Below are 18,157 nucleotides of genomic sequence, written 5' to 3' on the forward strand. Positions count from 1 at the left end.
GTTAAGGTGCAAAAGTGACAATTTGTTGCTTCTATTAGAAGTTTGAATATCAGCAATCAAGGAGATGTTCATCTTTAACACCTACACAGAATGTATTAATCATCACATCCATCCACGTCTGATGCACTCGGTCCGTCTGCCTCCCCTCACATCATTTACATATTACTGTCTTTAATGTAACTCAGCAATCTGAGGCCCACACACTGAAGGAACACTTGACGACACATTATTCTTCTTTTTTCTCCGGTGGTGATGAGAAAGCTTCGTCTGGTGGAGACAAAAAAAAAAAAAAAAAACGTACCTGAAGAAGTTCAGACCCTCGCTGTCTATTTTTCATCCACATGTGACCATCAAACACGCTCATCATATTCTGTTGTAAGGTGCGTTTAGGAGGATTGCACGTTTGAGTAGAACAACACACAGGGTTTGCAAAAGGGAGTCACTTCTCCTGAACACGACTGTGGTCCAAATCTCAGGGGTAATTAGTATCTTTGTGCCTATTGAACACATCAAACAGCCCGCTCTGTCACATCTCTCCCCGGCAGCTCCGTAATGCGTGGAGAGAGTGAGAGTTAGGGAGAGATGTGGGGGGGCGGGGGGGCTGCGGTTGGGAGGATGAGAAGGAGGTGGTTGGTGGTGGTTGGTGCTGAGGGTTGTGGGTGGTTGAAGTGAACAGCTATGTATCGCAATTACGATGGCGCTCGAGAGAATGTGAGCGAGGTTCAATAGAGATTTTTCATCTGCGGGATCGAAGAGGGTAAGAAGCCTGCTTATGGAAACTGTGGGTGTAATGAGATGTACAGAAACCAGGGGAGAAAAAAAACCACAGGGAACAAAAGGATGAGAGAGCGAGTGAGACAAAAAGGGAAAAGAGAATTGTGAGCGTGTGTGTGGAGAGAAAAGATGGTTATATACAGAGATGCAGACGAGACAGAGAGATGGGAGTAAAACACTGTGATGTCACTGGTTTTCTTGAAAGATGTAAATGGGTGTAAGGAGTACGAGAAGCAGGTGATGGGATGTTTTTTTCGATGAAAGGGAGAGAAAAAAGGGGGGCAAAGAAAATGATCTGGCAACTGTTTGGAGAGAAACTCACAAAAGTAGAAAATACTGTAGGAATGCAAAGTCGATTTCTCCAGCTTCCAAATCTACTTTCCTGCAAAATCATCGGAACTACATTTTAGTTCTAAGTTACTTAAAGGCAGGGTTGGTAATTTTCGAAAAACTAGCATGACTTTGAAAGTAGCATTCCCTGAGTGCTACCCTCTGTGTCAGGACCTAAAGACAGTTTCAACCAAAATCTTAAAAAGTGTATCTGGAGAAGATTACCAACCCTGCCTTTAATTCTCATGGATGCATGAAATTAATCTGTAAATCCGACTGCATAACCATTCTTATGCAAATGTTTGCAATCTAAATCTACTTGGGATACGATGGTATTTTGTTTTGTTTTGCCACCGTTGTTTCGGGAGATATTACATTTTTTTAAAGAACACATAAGCTGCTCTAATGGTTCCTGGGATGTTATATCTTAATGTTTTCTACAATGTTCCAATAAATGTGTCCACTTAAGAGCTCCCCCATCCATCTCATCCTCAGATAGCAGTTACAACTTTTGTGGCCATTTTGTTTTGAACTGTTAGTCTTGGCTGTGGCAGTTTATCTGCTAACTGCTTACGGACTCATTCATCAAGCCAACACAGCTCTGATTGGCCCGGTTGTTTTCCATCAGGGGAAACAGCTGTCAGTGAAGTAAACACCCCAAAATAGGCCGTCCTAAACCTATAAACTTTGAATGGCCAGCAGGGGGTGACTCCACTACAATTCTACAATTCATTTAGCAGACGCTTTTATACAAATATCAGCGAATAGGAACAACAAAAGCGGGGATCTAGAGAGGAGGAAACAACGTGAGGAAGTGCAAACGAGTCTGATTGGACACACAGGTGCTGAGGCAAAGCACAACATCGACAGCTGTTCTTGAGAGTTCTGATCAGCATCAAAACCATCCTAAACATCACCATTATAATCATTAATAAGTGAGTAGGTGTTCATAAAGAGCTGGGTCTTTAGCTTTTTCTTAAAGGTGCAATTCTGCACATGAATGATGGTGGTAGTTCGTTCCACCACCGGGGGGCGACAGAGGAGAAGAGTCTAGTTGGAGAGCCCTAATAAGTGTGTTTGTAATTCTGAGAGACAGCTACCATTATACATACTAATGAGTTAATGTTCTTTTTTTCCAAAGTTTTAAATCACACTCATGCTATTCAAATTAAACTTCCAATGGGAGTGATATAAACCATCGAGTAGAGTTTCCTAAAGGCGAGTCATCAACACAGTAGCCTGTCAACCTGTATCATGGTGTTAAATGTAAAGGCTCACACTCACCAGGATCATGTGACCAGTGGAGATGTCCATGTTGGAGTGGGCGGGCTCCTCGCTCCAGGAGGAGACGCTGCTCCTCGCCGACGGGCTCACGGCCTGACCGGCGTCACTGAACTGAGAGGACACGCTGTTGATCCTGGAGGAGATGGGCTCCTGGCGCTCCACCGGAGGTTTGACCGCCATGCGCTGCCGACACAGCTCCTGGAAGGAAAGAAGGCACGGGTGAATGAATCGCTGTTGTCATGCAGAAAGGGATTAGGTGAATTAAGGTGAACAATTTGGTTGGAAGTAGCTCAAGATAAATGACAAACCCAGGAATAAAAAAAACCTTATTCCACTCCTACAACCTTCAAAGAGAAGAATCTGATGGTGGGATGTAATTATGTCCACATGCACATCATTATTTGTCTTTAAAACAGAAACTATTTCTAGAAAGATGTCTGGGTAGAAGTGCTTTCTGGACTCAAAATGTGATAAAAATTGATGCATTTGCAAAACTCTTTAATTTGGGAAATGGACTTAAATCCCCCCCAAAAACTCCTTTTAATAACGACCTTTTTTACACAACAGAGATGTCAAACCTTAAACCAACAAAGGGCGGTGATTTGGGGTAAGATCACCTGTGATTGGATGACAGGGAAGTGCTCTTCTGACCTTTGTAATGAGGTCTAATGATTTTCATTAAGTAGACACATCTGTAACGACAGATCGACTGTTTTTGAGTCAAAGCAGAAAAACCACAATCATGTTTCTCTTTCATCAAAGGCTGGAGACATCATCTTCTTTTTACAGCTCCTTATGTAATTATACTCATTATTTCACATCTCCTTCTGTTCCTGAAAGTTTGAAGATGAAAGTCACAAAAGCAGAATGACAACTATTTGCACGAGGGGTCGGCCTAGCCTGCAGGGAATGACCTTTATAGAAAAAGCTTTCCGTAAAGACTTGATAAAAAACCAAAACATCACCGCGAGCTTACGAGTAAAGGTCAGCGGAGTGGAGCTTTCAGAAAAAAAAAAGTAGCTTGAAATCTTGGAGACTGGTTGCAAGCATCTGGGCAAGAGATACAACTTTTCTACTACAATCCGGTTTACATATCCAGGCCAGCAAAAAGTATGCCGGTCAGTGTCTGAGCCATAGTCACCATGTCATCATAATTAAATCATTTTCTGAAATTTGATAACAATGAAAAACCGGACATCAAGCAGTCGTTTTTTCTTTTGGATGCTTCTGCTTTTATTGGATAGGTACAGCTTAGGAGAGACAGGAAATGTGGGGAGGAGAGAGCGAGGATGATATGCACCAATGGTCACAGGTCTGGAGCAGAACCAGCAAACCAGTGCACCGAGGACTTTGCCTCCGTATACGGGGCGCCTGCTCTACCAACTGAGCTAAACCAGCTCCCTGATGCAGAAGTTCTAATCCTCAAAAATTTTCCACACAAGTAACACCAGAGCAGAGACGTCCATGAACTGCGAAAAATGAATTTGTGGGGGCTAAAGCAGACTAGGTTTTATAAGTCACCTTTTTTTTCAGTATACACTCTAAAAGTCTATCCAGATGCAGACTCACAAGAATGCTGTAATTTGGCATTGGAAAGTCGTCCTTTGGGCTCTTTTGTATTTGACCTTTAAGAAGAATAGGAATGACCGCAAACATTTGGCTGGGACTATTTCAAAGTCTGTGAATCTGTGACAGTAGAGGTTGGGATCAAGCCTAAGAGTCTAAATCTATTTAGCAGCACTGCCAGAGCTTGATTTAGTAATACAGCTATGCATAACCCCCTGAAACAAACCTATTGGAACACGCTCAAGATGAACCCTAACCCTAACCCCAGTGGTTCCAAACCTCTTTTGGCTTGTGACCCCGCTTTGACTGCTAAGAACTCTGGCGACCCCAGACATCCAAAACACATTCAGCTACATATAGCCTCAGGTCAGGGTGTAATATTGCCAGCATCCTCCTCGCATGATGCCCACAGTGAGCTTGGAACGTCTATATGTCTGCACGAGAGCATTGTGCCCAGAAACAGTATCATTTGTGTACATCCACCTAGGGCAGTTCTGCAGCTGCCATGCCTCACGTCTTGTTGTTAAGCTAGTGTTGGGTCCATCTAGTTCGTCCTTCTATTTTAGAGTTGTAAGAATGCTAACATTAGCTTAATGGTCCTGCTGCATGAGGCTGATGAGAATGTTGCAAAAGCAGCTTTTTCTAGTCATGAAGAAATGGAATTAAAAAACGTAAATATTGAGAAAAAAATCGAGTTAAATGAACCACGAGGATCACCGAGGGGATTTGGATGCATTCTGACAAGGACATGGATCCAATTGTATGTCAAGCGTGCAATGAATGACGAGGCAATTCACTGACAAACTTAGAGACCATCACTGCCATATGATCCTGCGTGAAGTGCAAAGTCATAAACATGAGGTTTACTGAGGTTGAATAAGACCATCCTCTTACAAAGCCAGTGGATCACTTCATTGAATTGATAAATCCATCAGGGATCAAAATGTCAAATCGACGTGCCCCTCGGGGGTGAGACACTAAACTACAACTGCCACATCCATCGTGTGTAATCCTATATAAACTAATCCCCATCATTGCCTGCAATATAACTGTGAAGCTAACAGAACAAATGTCACCTGTCAGATCCTCAGTATGAGAAACCATACATCATCTTGCAAGGGCAACCGACTGCAGCAGAAGAGTCCCGGTTCAATCTCTGCGGGGAATCTGTGTTTCTTAATGAGAGGAGATGCTGATGATTAACTGACGAGGTGTTTGATTGACGGTGGAGGTAATGTGAGCAGGGCCTTCATTAGTCCGTATCAGATGTGACTGATGCCCTCGTAGGTCGGCACGCTGACACTGATCTACGAGCTCGGACACAGACTCATAAATGTGAGCAGATTATTAAAGTGCTCCCGAGCCCGGCTTGGGGATACCGACCGCACGAGTGGTGGGAGGCAAACAGATATAAGACCCAGAATGGATTGCGGCCGCTAATAGATCTAAAAAATTGTACACCGTTTGCTCCCGCTATATGCTCCACCTCAAGGTCTAATTCACAAAGCATACAGCGCTAATGGTGGCTAAATGCCACACTTAAAAAGCTATGAGTTTTACTGTTTAAAACAAAGCTTCCTCTCTGAATGGAGCAAGCAAGAACTGAAGAAAAAAATGCTGATTTAACCCCTGACTATATAAAGAAAAGTAATTTACAGCCTTCATATGCAGATTACTTATGTTAAGGTCAACAGAGGTGGAGCTGCTTTCATGATCACTGGAAACTTTGGACGTGACATCCCTTATAAATACTGATGCACAGTGACCTCCTGATCTCAACAGACGATGCTTCTAAAAGAAAGAGGACACATCTTCCCAAATTAAAGCCTTATTTCTAATTTAAATACGTGCAAAAAGCACAGATGCTCTGCAGCGCAGTGAGAGTGTGTTTTGTGAAGTGTCTTTAAGAGACATTTGCAGACGGTTACTGGGAGCAAACGCTGCGCAATCCTTCACTGAATCAGTCCCTGAGAGTGTACGGAGACCATGCAGCCAGAAACTACATGTAGCTCTGAATCAGAGCGTGAAAGCTGCACATTTAAGATTCATAACCAGTTGTGTTTGCTCCCTTTCATACCAAACTGTCCGTGTTTTCACTCTTCTGATATCTTGTCAAATCAGCTGTGAAAGGCATCTATCCTGACACAGTTAAACTCTCATGTTTGTCTATTAATTGGGTGAAAGATTTAATTTCATTGTCTGTTTTACAGCCAGTCTTTTACAGTCGGGAGAGGTTTCCATGTTCGCAGAGGTAGATCGCACTAAATGGCCAATTTTAGATGTTTAATAAAAAGCCAAATATTGTCTCCCCGTGAACCGGTCCAATCCCTCTGGTTGTTAGATAAAAAAGCTTTGTTTGGTTTGTTGCCTGTGTGTGACAGTGTTACATCCTCAGGAACACTACACGGTACCCAATCAGCCCAACACACTGCATTGTGGGTGTTTTTTGTCAGGAAGGGGGGGGGGGAAACACATAATCAACAGCATTCATATTTCAACTCGCCCGCACAGTGAACTTTGCCGCAGCAGCATATTCTTTTATGATGTAATTAAAAACTGTTTCAAAATGGCTTTCCCCCCCTCCCCCCCCCCCCCTCGAGAGCCAATTAGAGGACAAAAACGGCAAAAAAATTGAAGAAAACAATATAACCCAGGACAGGTTTAGAGTCTTAAACAGCGCAAATTTACAGCAAAGTCCCAACATCCCCCCCCCCCCCCAGCTGCACACAGGCACAAGTATCTTTATTTACAGCGTATTGATTTTTAAACGAGACACACTCCATCAGGTGGTGAGACGCGTCACGTTAATCACGCTGGTTTATGACGGTGATCAGAGCGTGGTGTGCATTTTCCAGTTTTGTTTCATCGCCATTAGTCGTGCATTTGCTGTTAATGACAGAGTGGGTGAGAGTAGCACAGACTTATAGTCTCTTGCTGTATGTGTGGCGTCAGGGGGGTTTGGTCATTTAAAAAGATGCCAAACATTACAAGTGCAGGACGCAGCGTTGACCCACTGTCTAAACCGACCATGTTCACACAGCAGCCATCTTCCTCTATATGCTCGTGGCGGGAAACTCAAATCCTGTGCTTCTGTTTTCCACGTTGAAGCTTGAAAAAACGTAGAGTGTCTGACAAATTATTATCAGAAAATCCTCGATTGATTTGCAACTAAAAGGAAAATAGATCATTATTAGATAGGTTAGCCGACAGCTAATGGTAGATGTTGCACTCTAGCATCAGTCCCTCAGACAGCATTAATGTGCAGTAATGTATTTTCAGAGTGAGTGTGAACTACATTTGTTGCCTCGTGCTTGAGTGAGCGAGAGAGTGTTAGGAACATGCTTCACTCGGCAGACCAAGATGTCCAAGAACATGCAGCCGAGCTAAGAGGATGTGATTGTGTTTCTGTATGCTTCCCACTCTGAGTATGACGTCAGAGCACCACTGTGTGAGATCATCCCCAATCAAAATACAGAATGCCTATTTAAACTAATTTGTCAGTGTTTTTGCCATTTCAAGGCCTTTAAAGGAGCAATCAGTAAGATATCTACTGACTGAAATGATAAAGGTATCTTACTATCTGATCAGACATTAAGGAAACATGTTGAAGTGCTGGCTTCTCTGACAACAATGCAGCAGCCAGTATGTCCTCCTTCTAACTTTAGATTCTGCTCCTGAATGCTCTGGATTTGTTTGGACCAGAGAAGGTAGGCGGTTTTAAGGCGTGCTCAAACTAGGATCAATATTGGAGATGCTTTTGAAAAATGGAGAGAGGTTAGAACACAGAAAGGTTTACAGACCCATGCAGAGCTGGATAAACACTGAAGCTTCAGAGTCCACCACATGGTGACCTGTGTGAGCATGGACTCTAGAGAGGAGGGGGGGGGGGCAGCTCTCTGCTATGTTTTAAATTTGGACTGCAGTACACTTTTTAAACACTAGGTGTCAGAGTTACATACTGCTCCTTTAAGTAAAAAATGCCATCTGTATACTTTACAGATCTATTAATGTTACTTACATAGTTTCTACTTTCTGCAACACATTTTAAATTTCCAAATGTAATCAGAATCAGCTCGCAGATTCTTGGAGCTTATCTTCATTTCTTGTCAAACATTAAATTATTGTTGCGTTCAAAACCTCTGATGTAATCTCTCCATTGTTGGTGCGTTCAAGGACGTCTGTACTTCACTCTCCTGCCACACAGCAGACATTTGAATGTAACAGATGAGAATAGCATCCTTTCCAGGACATCCACATTAGGTAATTATTTTCTTTGTCGTCTGTATTCATTTTTTTCTGACAGTGCGGCTCGTGAACCGAAGGCTTGTTTTTCAGGCAGACTGCTTTTTAATGTAAGACGATGGCACCATTCATTCCTCGCAACTGCATTAACCGTGACACTAAATGAAGGTGGATAAAATGTTCGCCGTGATGGATTACCAATCTCTGCTAAGTCTTTTCAAATTGATTGTAAAAACAAACTGAACTGATGAAAACGAATGTCTGTCTGGAAGCCAGAAAATCAATCGTTGGAAATTAATGGCAGCGTTTGAAAAATAAAAAAAAACACACACTTGGCAAGAGATGATGTGATACTTGGAAACGTTTCTCTCGTGCTTCAAAGAGTACGTCACCATTGAAATGAATAAATGCTTTTTTTTTTTTTAGCCTTTTAGTTTAAGGTTACATCACCGCTAAAGGATCAGACGGTCGACTCCAAGAGGCAACGATTGGTTTGGATTTAGAGGAAGTAAAAAATTACAAAACCAACATTCATCGTGTCATGAATGTCTTCTTTTTTTTTTTTTAAGGTTTATTTTTGGGTGACTTTGGGCGACTACCGACGCCCTGAATGTCATTATTTTAAAATGAAATGAACATTTGTTTTGCCTCTAGAAAATTAGCAACATTATGTTTCAGTTCGCCCTGAAGACAAATCTTTAAAATGCCCTGAGACTAAATAAAAAGCATCAACACAAAGACAGAGGAAAGTAAGAAATGAAGTAATAACGATCAACGTTTTCTCCTGTACCTTTAGAGACTTGTGGTAATGTGTCAGTATCGGTTTCTTTAGCCGTACGTGTGCCTCGTCAACCCCTCCCCGCATGAATAAAGGTTAAAAGAAAACAACCCCCTCCCCTCTCATGGGCATCATGCCAGGGGAACTCTCTTGGCGCCACATGACCGTCTCGAATCATGCATCACCCCGAGGCGACCGCAGGCGTGTCAGTGACGGGGAGGCGTGTGCCACACTATAAGCAACCCCTCTCATTATAAAAGACTTGGGGGGGGGGGGGTGTTTGGGTGTGTCAGCAGAGCCTCATCAGGCCCGCGGGGGCGCCTCTGTTTACATGCCCTTCTGACCAAAACAAATGCAGGGGCCTTCACCCGCCACGCTTTGTCCCTGTGCCCGAGCAAACAAACAAATAAAAGAGGGAACATGAAACAACATGGTGGAGACGAGGGGGGGGGGGGGGGACACCCAATATTGATAATAAAAACATCTTTGGACTACAGATGGAAATGAATGCATCATTGTTTTAATCGTGTTTATCTCCTGGTATTTTGTCCCTTCAGGCTCTCCGTAGATACTCGTCCTCAGTGTCTCCCTGTAGTCTCAGTGATGTAAAAGAAGGACACTGCTGCATCTTTGAATGTCTCATTTCACTTTAACAAACTCTCAGACAGCTCAGCTGACGAGTCCAAAGTAACCTCCACCTTATGACATCACACATTGACCTTATGACATCACACATTGACCTTATGACATCACACACTGACCTTATGACATCACACATTGACCTTCGTTACCGTTCCTTTGAGCTGTTTGAGGTCAGTTTGGGATCCCTAACCACTTCCTGTTTCCTATCCTTCACTCTACAGGAAGGTCCTTACTTTATTTCAAAATAAAAGCACCGTACTCTTAGCTTAAGACAGCACTAAACTTCAAAATAAAAGCCTAACCATTTTTATATTGAAATGTGAAATAATGAAATGTGTCAAAAAGTGATTAATCGCGATTATCTATTGAAATTTAGAGAATAATCGCAATATAAAATGACTCTTTTACAGCTTTAAAGTCAAGTAGGACGTATTTGGTTACATCTAGGAAATAATAAGATGAAGTTTGAATTCCTTAAACACAACAGAAATGTGAAGGACAAACCAGAATGGAGGTCTTTAGAGTACTCACTTCACTTCTTGGTTTCCTGAGCTGCTGTTATCTGCACTGACAATATCCAATGTCAAGTTCCAGTCTTAAAGAGGACATATTAATACCACTTCTCCACCTTTTCAAACAGAGCATTTTTCTCTGTGTTGTAAGACTTATGCAGACCACAAACAAAGGACTGGATGGGTTTATTTCATATTCTGTGGGTCAGTAGACACTCAGGTTACTCAAATAAATGTTCAAAAACACTGAAGAAGATTTTTTTTATAATATGTCCCCTTTAAAACATGTTAACACTTCTAAGTCGTTGTCCTAAAACAACTTGTTAAGGCGCAGGGATACATCTCAGTCATTGTTATAATATGATTATTTAATTTGTTGCCATGTTGCTCAGCATTAAAACCTCTTTGATCGTGTCAGCTGTTGCACAAGGACAAATCCAATTGTTACAGCCGCTAATCCGACGACTTATCCGTAATGAAATGTAATGATACAGAAATCAAATCCACTTCTAGGAGAAGGTCCCCCCCCAAAGACCAGAAAGTATAAAACTGATTAACTTTCTGATATGTAATCAATCCAATAACACTCTCTCCATCGTGTTGAGAGCGAGAAGACGCAGACTGGAATCTGCTCTGATATTTAATGAAACGTTGTTTGTCAGCTAACGGAGCAGCAGAACGAGACGGACGACAGGAAATAAGAAAACTGGACCGACACACAGAGAGCGAGAGAGAGAGAGAGGGAGAGAGAGAGAGAGAGAGAGAGAGAGAGAGAGAGAGAGAGAGAGAGAGAGGAGGCTTAGGACAGTCGGGGAAGCAGAGTTATTGTTTGGCTTGTTTAATCTTAATCGAGATGTTCTGGAAATGTGTTTTGCACTTATTCTTCTGCGGTGTAAAGATGATGTTATCGCGTCTGTGAAGGTCGTTGAAATTGAATTGAGACAGAGAGAGGAAGCAGACGGAGTGTGAAGCGGGCAGAGGGAGCCAAAAAATAAAAAATAAAAAGAAGAATCCTAAAAAACATCCTAACAGGCCATTTCTTATGTCTTAAAAACTTTTTAAAAAATCCTTTTTTCATGTTTCCAGACGTCCATGCTGCGGGGCGATGGTATCTTTAAATAAGATAATACTGCTTGAAGATTAAATCTCTTGATTTGACGGAAATCTGTGAAAAAAAAGTTTTTTACTCCAATCACATGTAATCATCTCATCGTGCTGGGAGGAGAGTTTTTTTTTTTTTTAAACCTCGAAGAAAGAAAAAAAAAAAACGGACTTTGAGGAGCTGATAAAAGTTTGAATCAGATGTAAAGATAAACTGAAGGCGACAGATGTAGACTCCCGTGTCGGCGGGCGGAGTGATCCAGGGACTACCTGACAAGATTCATCCACCGCCGGTCCCCCGTCCCCCTCCCCCCGTCCCCCCGTCCCCTCCCAGCGCTCAGACACGGAGCACACACTCCTCTGTCGACGCCTGTCAATCAACGTCTCCTTTGTCAGCGTCGGCCAATCCCATGTCACGGTTTCTACGGGACCGTTTGATTGACAAGACAGGGGAGCGGGGAGGTGGAGCGGGGAGGGAGGGGGGGGTGGGCTGTGACGCGAATCCAAGACGGGGTGTGTGTGTAAGTGTGTGTGTAAGTGTGTGAAGCAAGGCCTCAAACAAACCCGCCAAGGGCAAGAATCATTAACATGCTGCTGAGTGTGTGTATGATTGTGTGTGTGTGTGTGTGTGTGTGTGTGTGTGTGTGTGTGTGTGTGTGTGTGCATGTTTGAATGTGTATGCCCAGTGTGTGTGTGTGTGTGTATGTTTGTGTGTGTGTGTGTGTGTGTGTGTGTGTGTGTGTGTGTGTGTGTGTGTGTGCATGCTCGGGTGTGTTTGACAGCCAGTGAGAAGGAGCTGCAGTAGTAAGGCCGTCAGGCAGCCTGCCGCTTCCTGTCTGCTTTAATTGCATGTAGCCCTAGAGACTGCACACACACACACACACACACACACAGACACACACACATACACACACACACACACACACACACACACACACACACACACAGCCCAGGGAGGGAACTCCTCCTCTCACACACACAGCCGCGCTGACAAAGAGACGAGGCTTACACGGCTAAGATGGGAGCTGAACACTGAGGATGACGACGGCTCGCTGTCGAGACTCGATAAAGACGACGCAGGAAGAGAGAGAGAGAGAGAGAGAGAATCCACTGGAGGAGCTCTGGGAGTGTGAGCGACTGAAACCTCCCAAGAATGACAAACATGAAGGGTTTTTTTTGTCAGCTATTAATCAGATAAATAATGCAGAATTACGCAGTTTTTTTTCTAATTAGCTGCTTGAAGAGAAGCTCGGAGGAAAGCACCCATGAAGGTTCTCACACAGAGGAGAGCTAATATGTTATGTAGACCGCGGAAATGTCAGCCTGTCACACGGCGTGCTGAAAGTCAGACTTTAACAAACAGTGTCCTCTTTTATAGGCACTTATACGGGATAATACGAGTCATTATTCATGCTCCATCTTTCATCGTCTCCCTCAGTTTGGTGAGCGGTAAATCTTCACGCAGCAGGAATTTAACATCATGACTTCCTCACAAGTCCCCGGTTGATGAGGTAAACCTCGAAAACGCAGCGGCTCAGTCTATTTCAGGAGTATTCAAACTCCCCGGAGAGCGGCATAAAATGTAAGCACTTAGGGGATGGGGCCGGGGCTCATTATAAAATCAATGCTCACAGGACCACTCTCATTTAAAAACATGGCGGGGGAAAAGGTCAGCGTGAGAGAGAGAGGGACGGGGAGACAAAAAAAAAAAAAAAAAATCTCAATCTAATTCTTTGCTCAAAAAGCCACTTAATATTGGATTGTGTAAATTAAATTTCACACCGAGGCTATTCCCGGCCAAAGGATAATTACAGCGAGCAGAGGAGGGGAGTGGGAATGACTCGAGGCGGGGGGAACCTGTCGGGTCGGCGATATCGCTTCAGGTCTTCCAACAACAAATTATCGCGCCCGAAATCACCGCACTGCATCCATCCAACAGACTGATGAGTTTTAAATGCAGCTCGGGTTGGACGGATGAATCTGAGAGCAGACAATTTCTTTCCTTTTTATTTCAACACCTGCTCTCTGGTTGGAAACATCAGCGACACATATAACACTTTAAATATGTAAAGTAAGAAAATCCGTTTAGCAAACGCTAAAAATTATGATGTCTCAAAAATCTAAGAAAACACACCTACTCGGGTCAGCTGGGCAAACCATTTTTACTCCCTGTGTTTAAATTTCGAGTGAGGCTGAGACTCCTGAAGTATAACCAGAGAAGAAAGTGGAAGTCAGGAGAACCTCCACCTAAAGAAACCTGATTCAAGCCTCATTTATGCCCCAAGTCCAGTATGCATACGGTTGAGGCTCAGTGATAAAGCAAGTCGTCTCTCAAACGGAAGGTGAGAGAAGACCGCCGTCACGGCTGCTGCGTCAGAGACATTAAACTGTGTATGAATGGATTAGTTCATACTGGTGTAATCAGTGTGACTGTGGGGTGAATGGGGAGTTGTGACCTGCGGTGTAAAAAGCGTATAGTGAGAAAATAAGCCCTGCAGCTCAAGTCCATTTAATGCATACACACTCGGACTGAGCCTCCTGTCCTCACTCCTACATCTGTGTCTCTGCAGGTTTTCTGAAAGCTTAGAAATACGGACTAAACGTTGCAATACCACCGGAAATAAAGGGGGCAGAGTCGAGCACTTAAGCTCATTTTTAAATCTGGACTAGGGCTGGGCGATATGGACCAAAACTCATATCTCGATATTGTTTAGCTGAATGGCGATACTCGATATATATATCGGTATGTATTTTATTAACAGTGAAAACACCTGGAAAAATAAACTACCTGTTTGTGAATTTAAAAAGTAATATTATAAAATAAAAATGTTCCTTAAATTCAATAAAAGAGAGAGAGAGGAGGAGCAGACAGTCATCATCAATGAGATAAACTATATCCATATTAACGATATTCTCTTACTCTATATCTTGTTTGAAAATATATCGATATATCTTAAAAACTCGATATATTTCCCAGCCCTAATCTGGACTAGCAAAACACAAGAGCAAGAATACTGTGGAGAAAGGCGGATGTTTTTGAGCAAAGATTGTTTGAGTTGGTAAGGAACGATAAGCACATGTATGATGTAACTCACAGGGACTGACAACTACAAGAGAACAGCTGGGCGGGGATTTGACGGGAACTGAATGTTAGTTGGACATCAGTGAAGGTTGGAAGTGGAGGTAGGTGTCAGACTGCGCCCTCTAGTGGACGCATTAACATCCATCCCAACGTAGAGTTATAAGTAGTGACGGTTATCAAATGTCTGCCAGAGGGAGTGGGATGAGCAAAAATACTGATGGTGCATTATCATGATTTCTATTCTCGTCTCTTTTTTTTAAAGTTTATTTTCTGGCTTTTCATGCCCCTCTTTAGAGACAGGGCAGTGGATAGAGTCCGAAATCAGGGAGAGAGAGAGAGAGGGTGGAGAACGACATGTGGAAAAGAGCCACAAGTCGGATCTGCCTGGAGGAGCATGGGACGCGCGCCCTAACCGCTAGGCTAACGACGCTACAAGTCATTTAAAAGCTGTATTAGCTTACATTTGATTGCTTGAGGTGTTTCCGGTGTTTTTATGTATTTATGAGTTTAGCTAAACAACCTGACGTCTTCATACTAATTTCTGATACCTGCATGTAGGCTCATTTAATCATTTAAAGAGAGAAAATGTGTTGACTCCAAGTAATGACACAAACATAACGACTTTCTGTTGACAAAAACGAGACTTCAATGTTCTGAGTTGTCGTGGACTAAAGCTAGACTCGACCTAAAACACATTTAAAAGAAGGTTTGAGTGTGTGTGTGTGTGTGTGTGTGTTTATTTTCTTGCCTTGAATCTGTCAAGTCATGTCATGTCTGAGATTTTTTTATTTTATTTATTTTTTATGGCGCAGTAACACCTCCTACCTGATAGGTGGCGGTAGCATCGCCGCCGGCGTCCGTCCCCAGGTTGGTGAGCTTCTCCTTGATCTTGTGGTGGGAGCGGTGGCGGAGGCAGTAGACCACGGTGGACGCCAGCAGCACGCCCGCGATGCACAGGATGGAGACCACGGTGAGGACGAGGAACTTGGTGGACTCGGCCTGGCTGTACTTGGTGGGGATCTGGTTGATCTGGCTTCCCTGTTGGGCCACAAAGAAGAAGACTTATTATTATTTATTTATTTTTGATCTGGGATGAGTTTGTTTCCCTGTGCAGTGTTACTCTCACAGGCGAGATAAGAGTTTGATTCTAAAAGCGTCCTCACTCCTGATGGGGAGCTTTTGGAGGATTCTGCAAAGGGGGTGTTAAACCGAGTCGCTAAAAGTGTGCAGGCTTTAATTCCAGGTACACCGGGTGATGTTGCTGATCAATCAAGGAAGAGGAGGCAATCTGCAAAAATCATCTGGTGGAGTGTTTGATTGCAGCGACACACGGTTTGATACCACTGGATTAAAGCGCCCCCCCCCCCCTCCTCTAACGTTTCAAAAAAACAATCTTGACAGAAATCTACCTGAACCCTGAGTAAAGACTTCAAAATGCTTACTCTGATTTCCACCCAAGAAAAGACTCTAAATCAGCACGAGTCTTTTCTTCTTTTTTTTTTTTATTGGCGAGACATAAATATGCATATCACCGCGCTCTATGAAAAGTATAATCACAAGCGTTTGTTCCACCATCTGTGCACCAGGAGTGCGTAGAATGCATAAAACTCCTGTTCAGCAAAGCGCTCTGGATGTGTGCCTTGCAAACAGCTCGCATTACACCGGAGGAGTTTTTTGCACCACTGTCGAAACGATGCAGACGATCTGCAGTTTTTTTTGTTGCTACACTGCTTTGCCGCCGCTCGACCTCGGTCGACGCTTTTAATCTGGCGCGTGAGAAACCCAGATCCTTCAGCAAACAAACCGGGAGAGAGATGAAAGATCTTTCTTTTTCTCGCAGTCTGCTGCTCGAGATAACACAACGGACACAAACTGTATGATTACAAAAAAAAGTCTCTGTTCGAGCCGCTACTTGAGCGTGTAAAGAAAAAGAAAAAGCGAGGAGGAGGAAGTCTTATCGAGCGCTTCATTATGTGCTGCTTGCATTAAAATCTGACTACTAAGAGTTAACAAAAGGACGACATAATTCCCCGTTATTACACTGCTGCGTAATGATCGGGACAACAAAGAGGCGAGGCGAGAAAACCCAAAAGGAGAAGAGCTGCAAAAATTGTGACAAGGTTTTCAATTCCTCCTGAGCACGATGATCAAAAGAAATCGATTGTTTTTATTTTTTTGGACTGGATTGATTATTCAGATCTTTGCAGCAACATGAAGGTTCAAAAAATAAATGAAAGCATGAATTTTCCTGTGTTTTTTTTGGTTTTATTACAAGCTAGAAAAGGAGTGGAGAAAACCTTTTGGAGAGGTAGCAGGTTTGTCTCGGGGGGGTGGGAGAAGGGGGGGGGGTAAAAAAAAGAAGAAAATCCCCATCCCTTGGTGGTAGGGGTCACAGAGATTAGGCGAGGTGCGGCGTGGTGAGTTAATGGAAAAGGAGGCTTTTGAAAGCGGCACGGAGAAAAGGGGGGGGGGGGTAGCCCTGTCCAATCCCTCCTGCCTGCCTGTCACAGAGCGCACAGAGACCCTGAATCCCTGGGAGGTGGAGGTGGGGGGGGGGGGGGGGGGGGGGGGGGACCCGCTCTCTACCCTGCACTCGGGATTGTTCTGGAATTCTTGTGAGGTTTTCAGGGAGTGAACCCCCCCTCCCACCATCACCACTCCATGATGCCCCCCCCCACACCACCCCCCCTATGATTTCATTCATTGCTGCTTCTGCATTCAGCACCTGATAAAGAGCGCCTGCAAGAAAAGTCTCCCACAATGGCGGTGGGGGGCGGGGGGGGACAACAGTTGTCCGACGCTTTGTGGGGGGGCGTCCAATTTGCTTGGGGGAGCTCTAAGCCGTACTGTAAAAGCTGGTTGCATAGTAATGTGACGGCCTTGAGAGGACACAGTGGGAACACGGTTCAAGTAAAGCCCGTTCTCTAAAAGCTGAGGGGAAAGAGTGTCGCGATGAAATTCAGATTCAAGATTTATCCCACAAGTTACGACTTTTTATAAATCAGTGTAATCATGCCCGAGTTCTGTGTGTGTGTTAGATTTACACGACGGCTGTAGATGTTAATTTTACACTCAGAAAGAATTGATTGTGTATTTATTTATTTAATGCATCTTGTTATTAATGAGGTCTTCATGTAAAACATTAAGGAGGCGTCGTAAACAGAAAAAAGTAGCCGATCGGGTAGCCCTGTGTGTGTGTGTGTGTGTGTGTGTGTGTGTGTGTGTGTGTGTGTGTGTGTGTGTGTGAGTGTGTGTGTGTGTGTGTGTGTGTTGTGGGCTTTAGCAAGGGGTCATTAATAATGCATTACTGCTGATTCCACATGCTTCCACTGCAATCATCTCTGGCAAAATGTGTTTTTTTTTTTATACCTTCGACCACGGATCAAATAACTTCATTTGTCATTTTTCCCTCCCCGAGTCGTCTCGTTGTTTTGTCTGATTAAGTTTCATGGAGCTCGGCTCTCGTAATGGCCCCATGATTCAAGGCTCTAAACTGTAACAGCTCAGTCATCTTTTCACGGGACAGATGCCGGCGTTTGCCAAAGCCCCCCCCCCCCCCCCTCCTTGGTCTCTTTATCATGGCTGCCTAGCATGCCTGTCTATTGATTCAAACAAATGTAGCCTGACCCCACCTGCTTAATCAAGTTTGGTTGCAGTTTGTAAGTAACAGTAAAGGATGGCGGAGGAGTGTGTGTGTGTGTGTGTGTGTGTGTGTCGACTCGGGGAGTGGGGGAGGGGGGGTGGGGGGTTTGTGTGTGACTTGTTAGTTCTCGGCTGGTGAAAACGAGCCGCCGTCCTTTCCCCGCGCTGCAGAGGCAGATGTAGCAGAAATTTTTGCAATGATTG

The 18,157-nt window shown here is 43.8% G+C and overlaps 1 protein-coding gene across 1 annotated transcript in view; it reads right to left on the bottom strand.

Annotated features, from left to right (window-relative positions):
• LOC132978386 (receptor-type tyrosine-protein phosphatase N2-like) overlaps positions 1-18,157 on the bottom strand; it is a 203,926-nt gene that overhangs the window by 46,562 nt on the left and 139,207 nt on the right. The window contains exons 13-14 of the mRNA XM_061043562.1: positions 15,137-15,349; positions 2,389-2,586 (exon numbers count right to left, since the gene is read on the bottom strand). Of these exons, the coding sequence (XP_060899545.1) occupies positions 2,389-2,586; positions 15,137-15,349 (411 nt within the window). The remainder of the gene's footprint in view (positions 1-2,388; positions 2,587-15,136; positions 15,350-18,157) is intronic.

This window comes from Labrus mixtus, chromosome 8 (assembly GCF_963584025.1).
Source record: "Labrus mixtus chromosome 8, fLabMix1.1, whole genome shotgun sequence".
Lineage (NCBI taxonomy): Eukaryota > Metazoa > Chordata > Actinopteri > Labriformes > Labridae > Labrus > Labrus mixtus.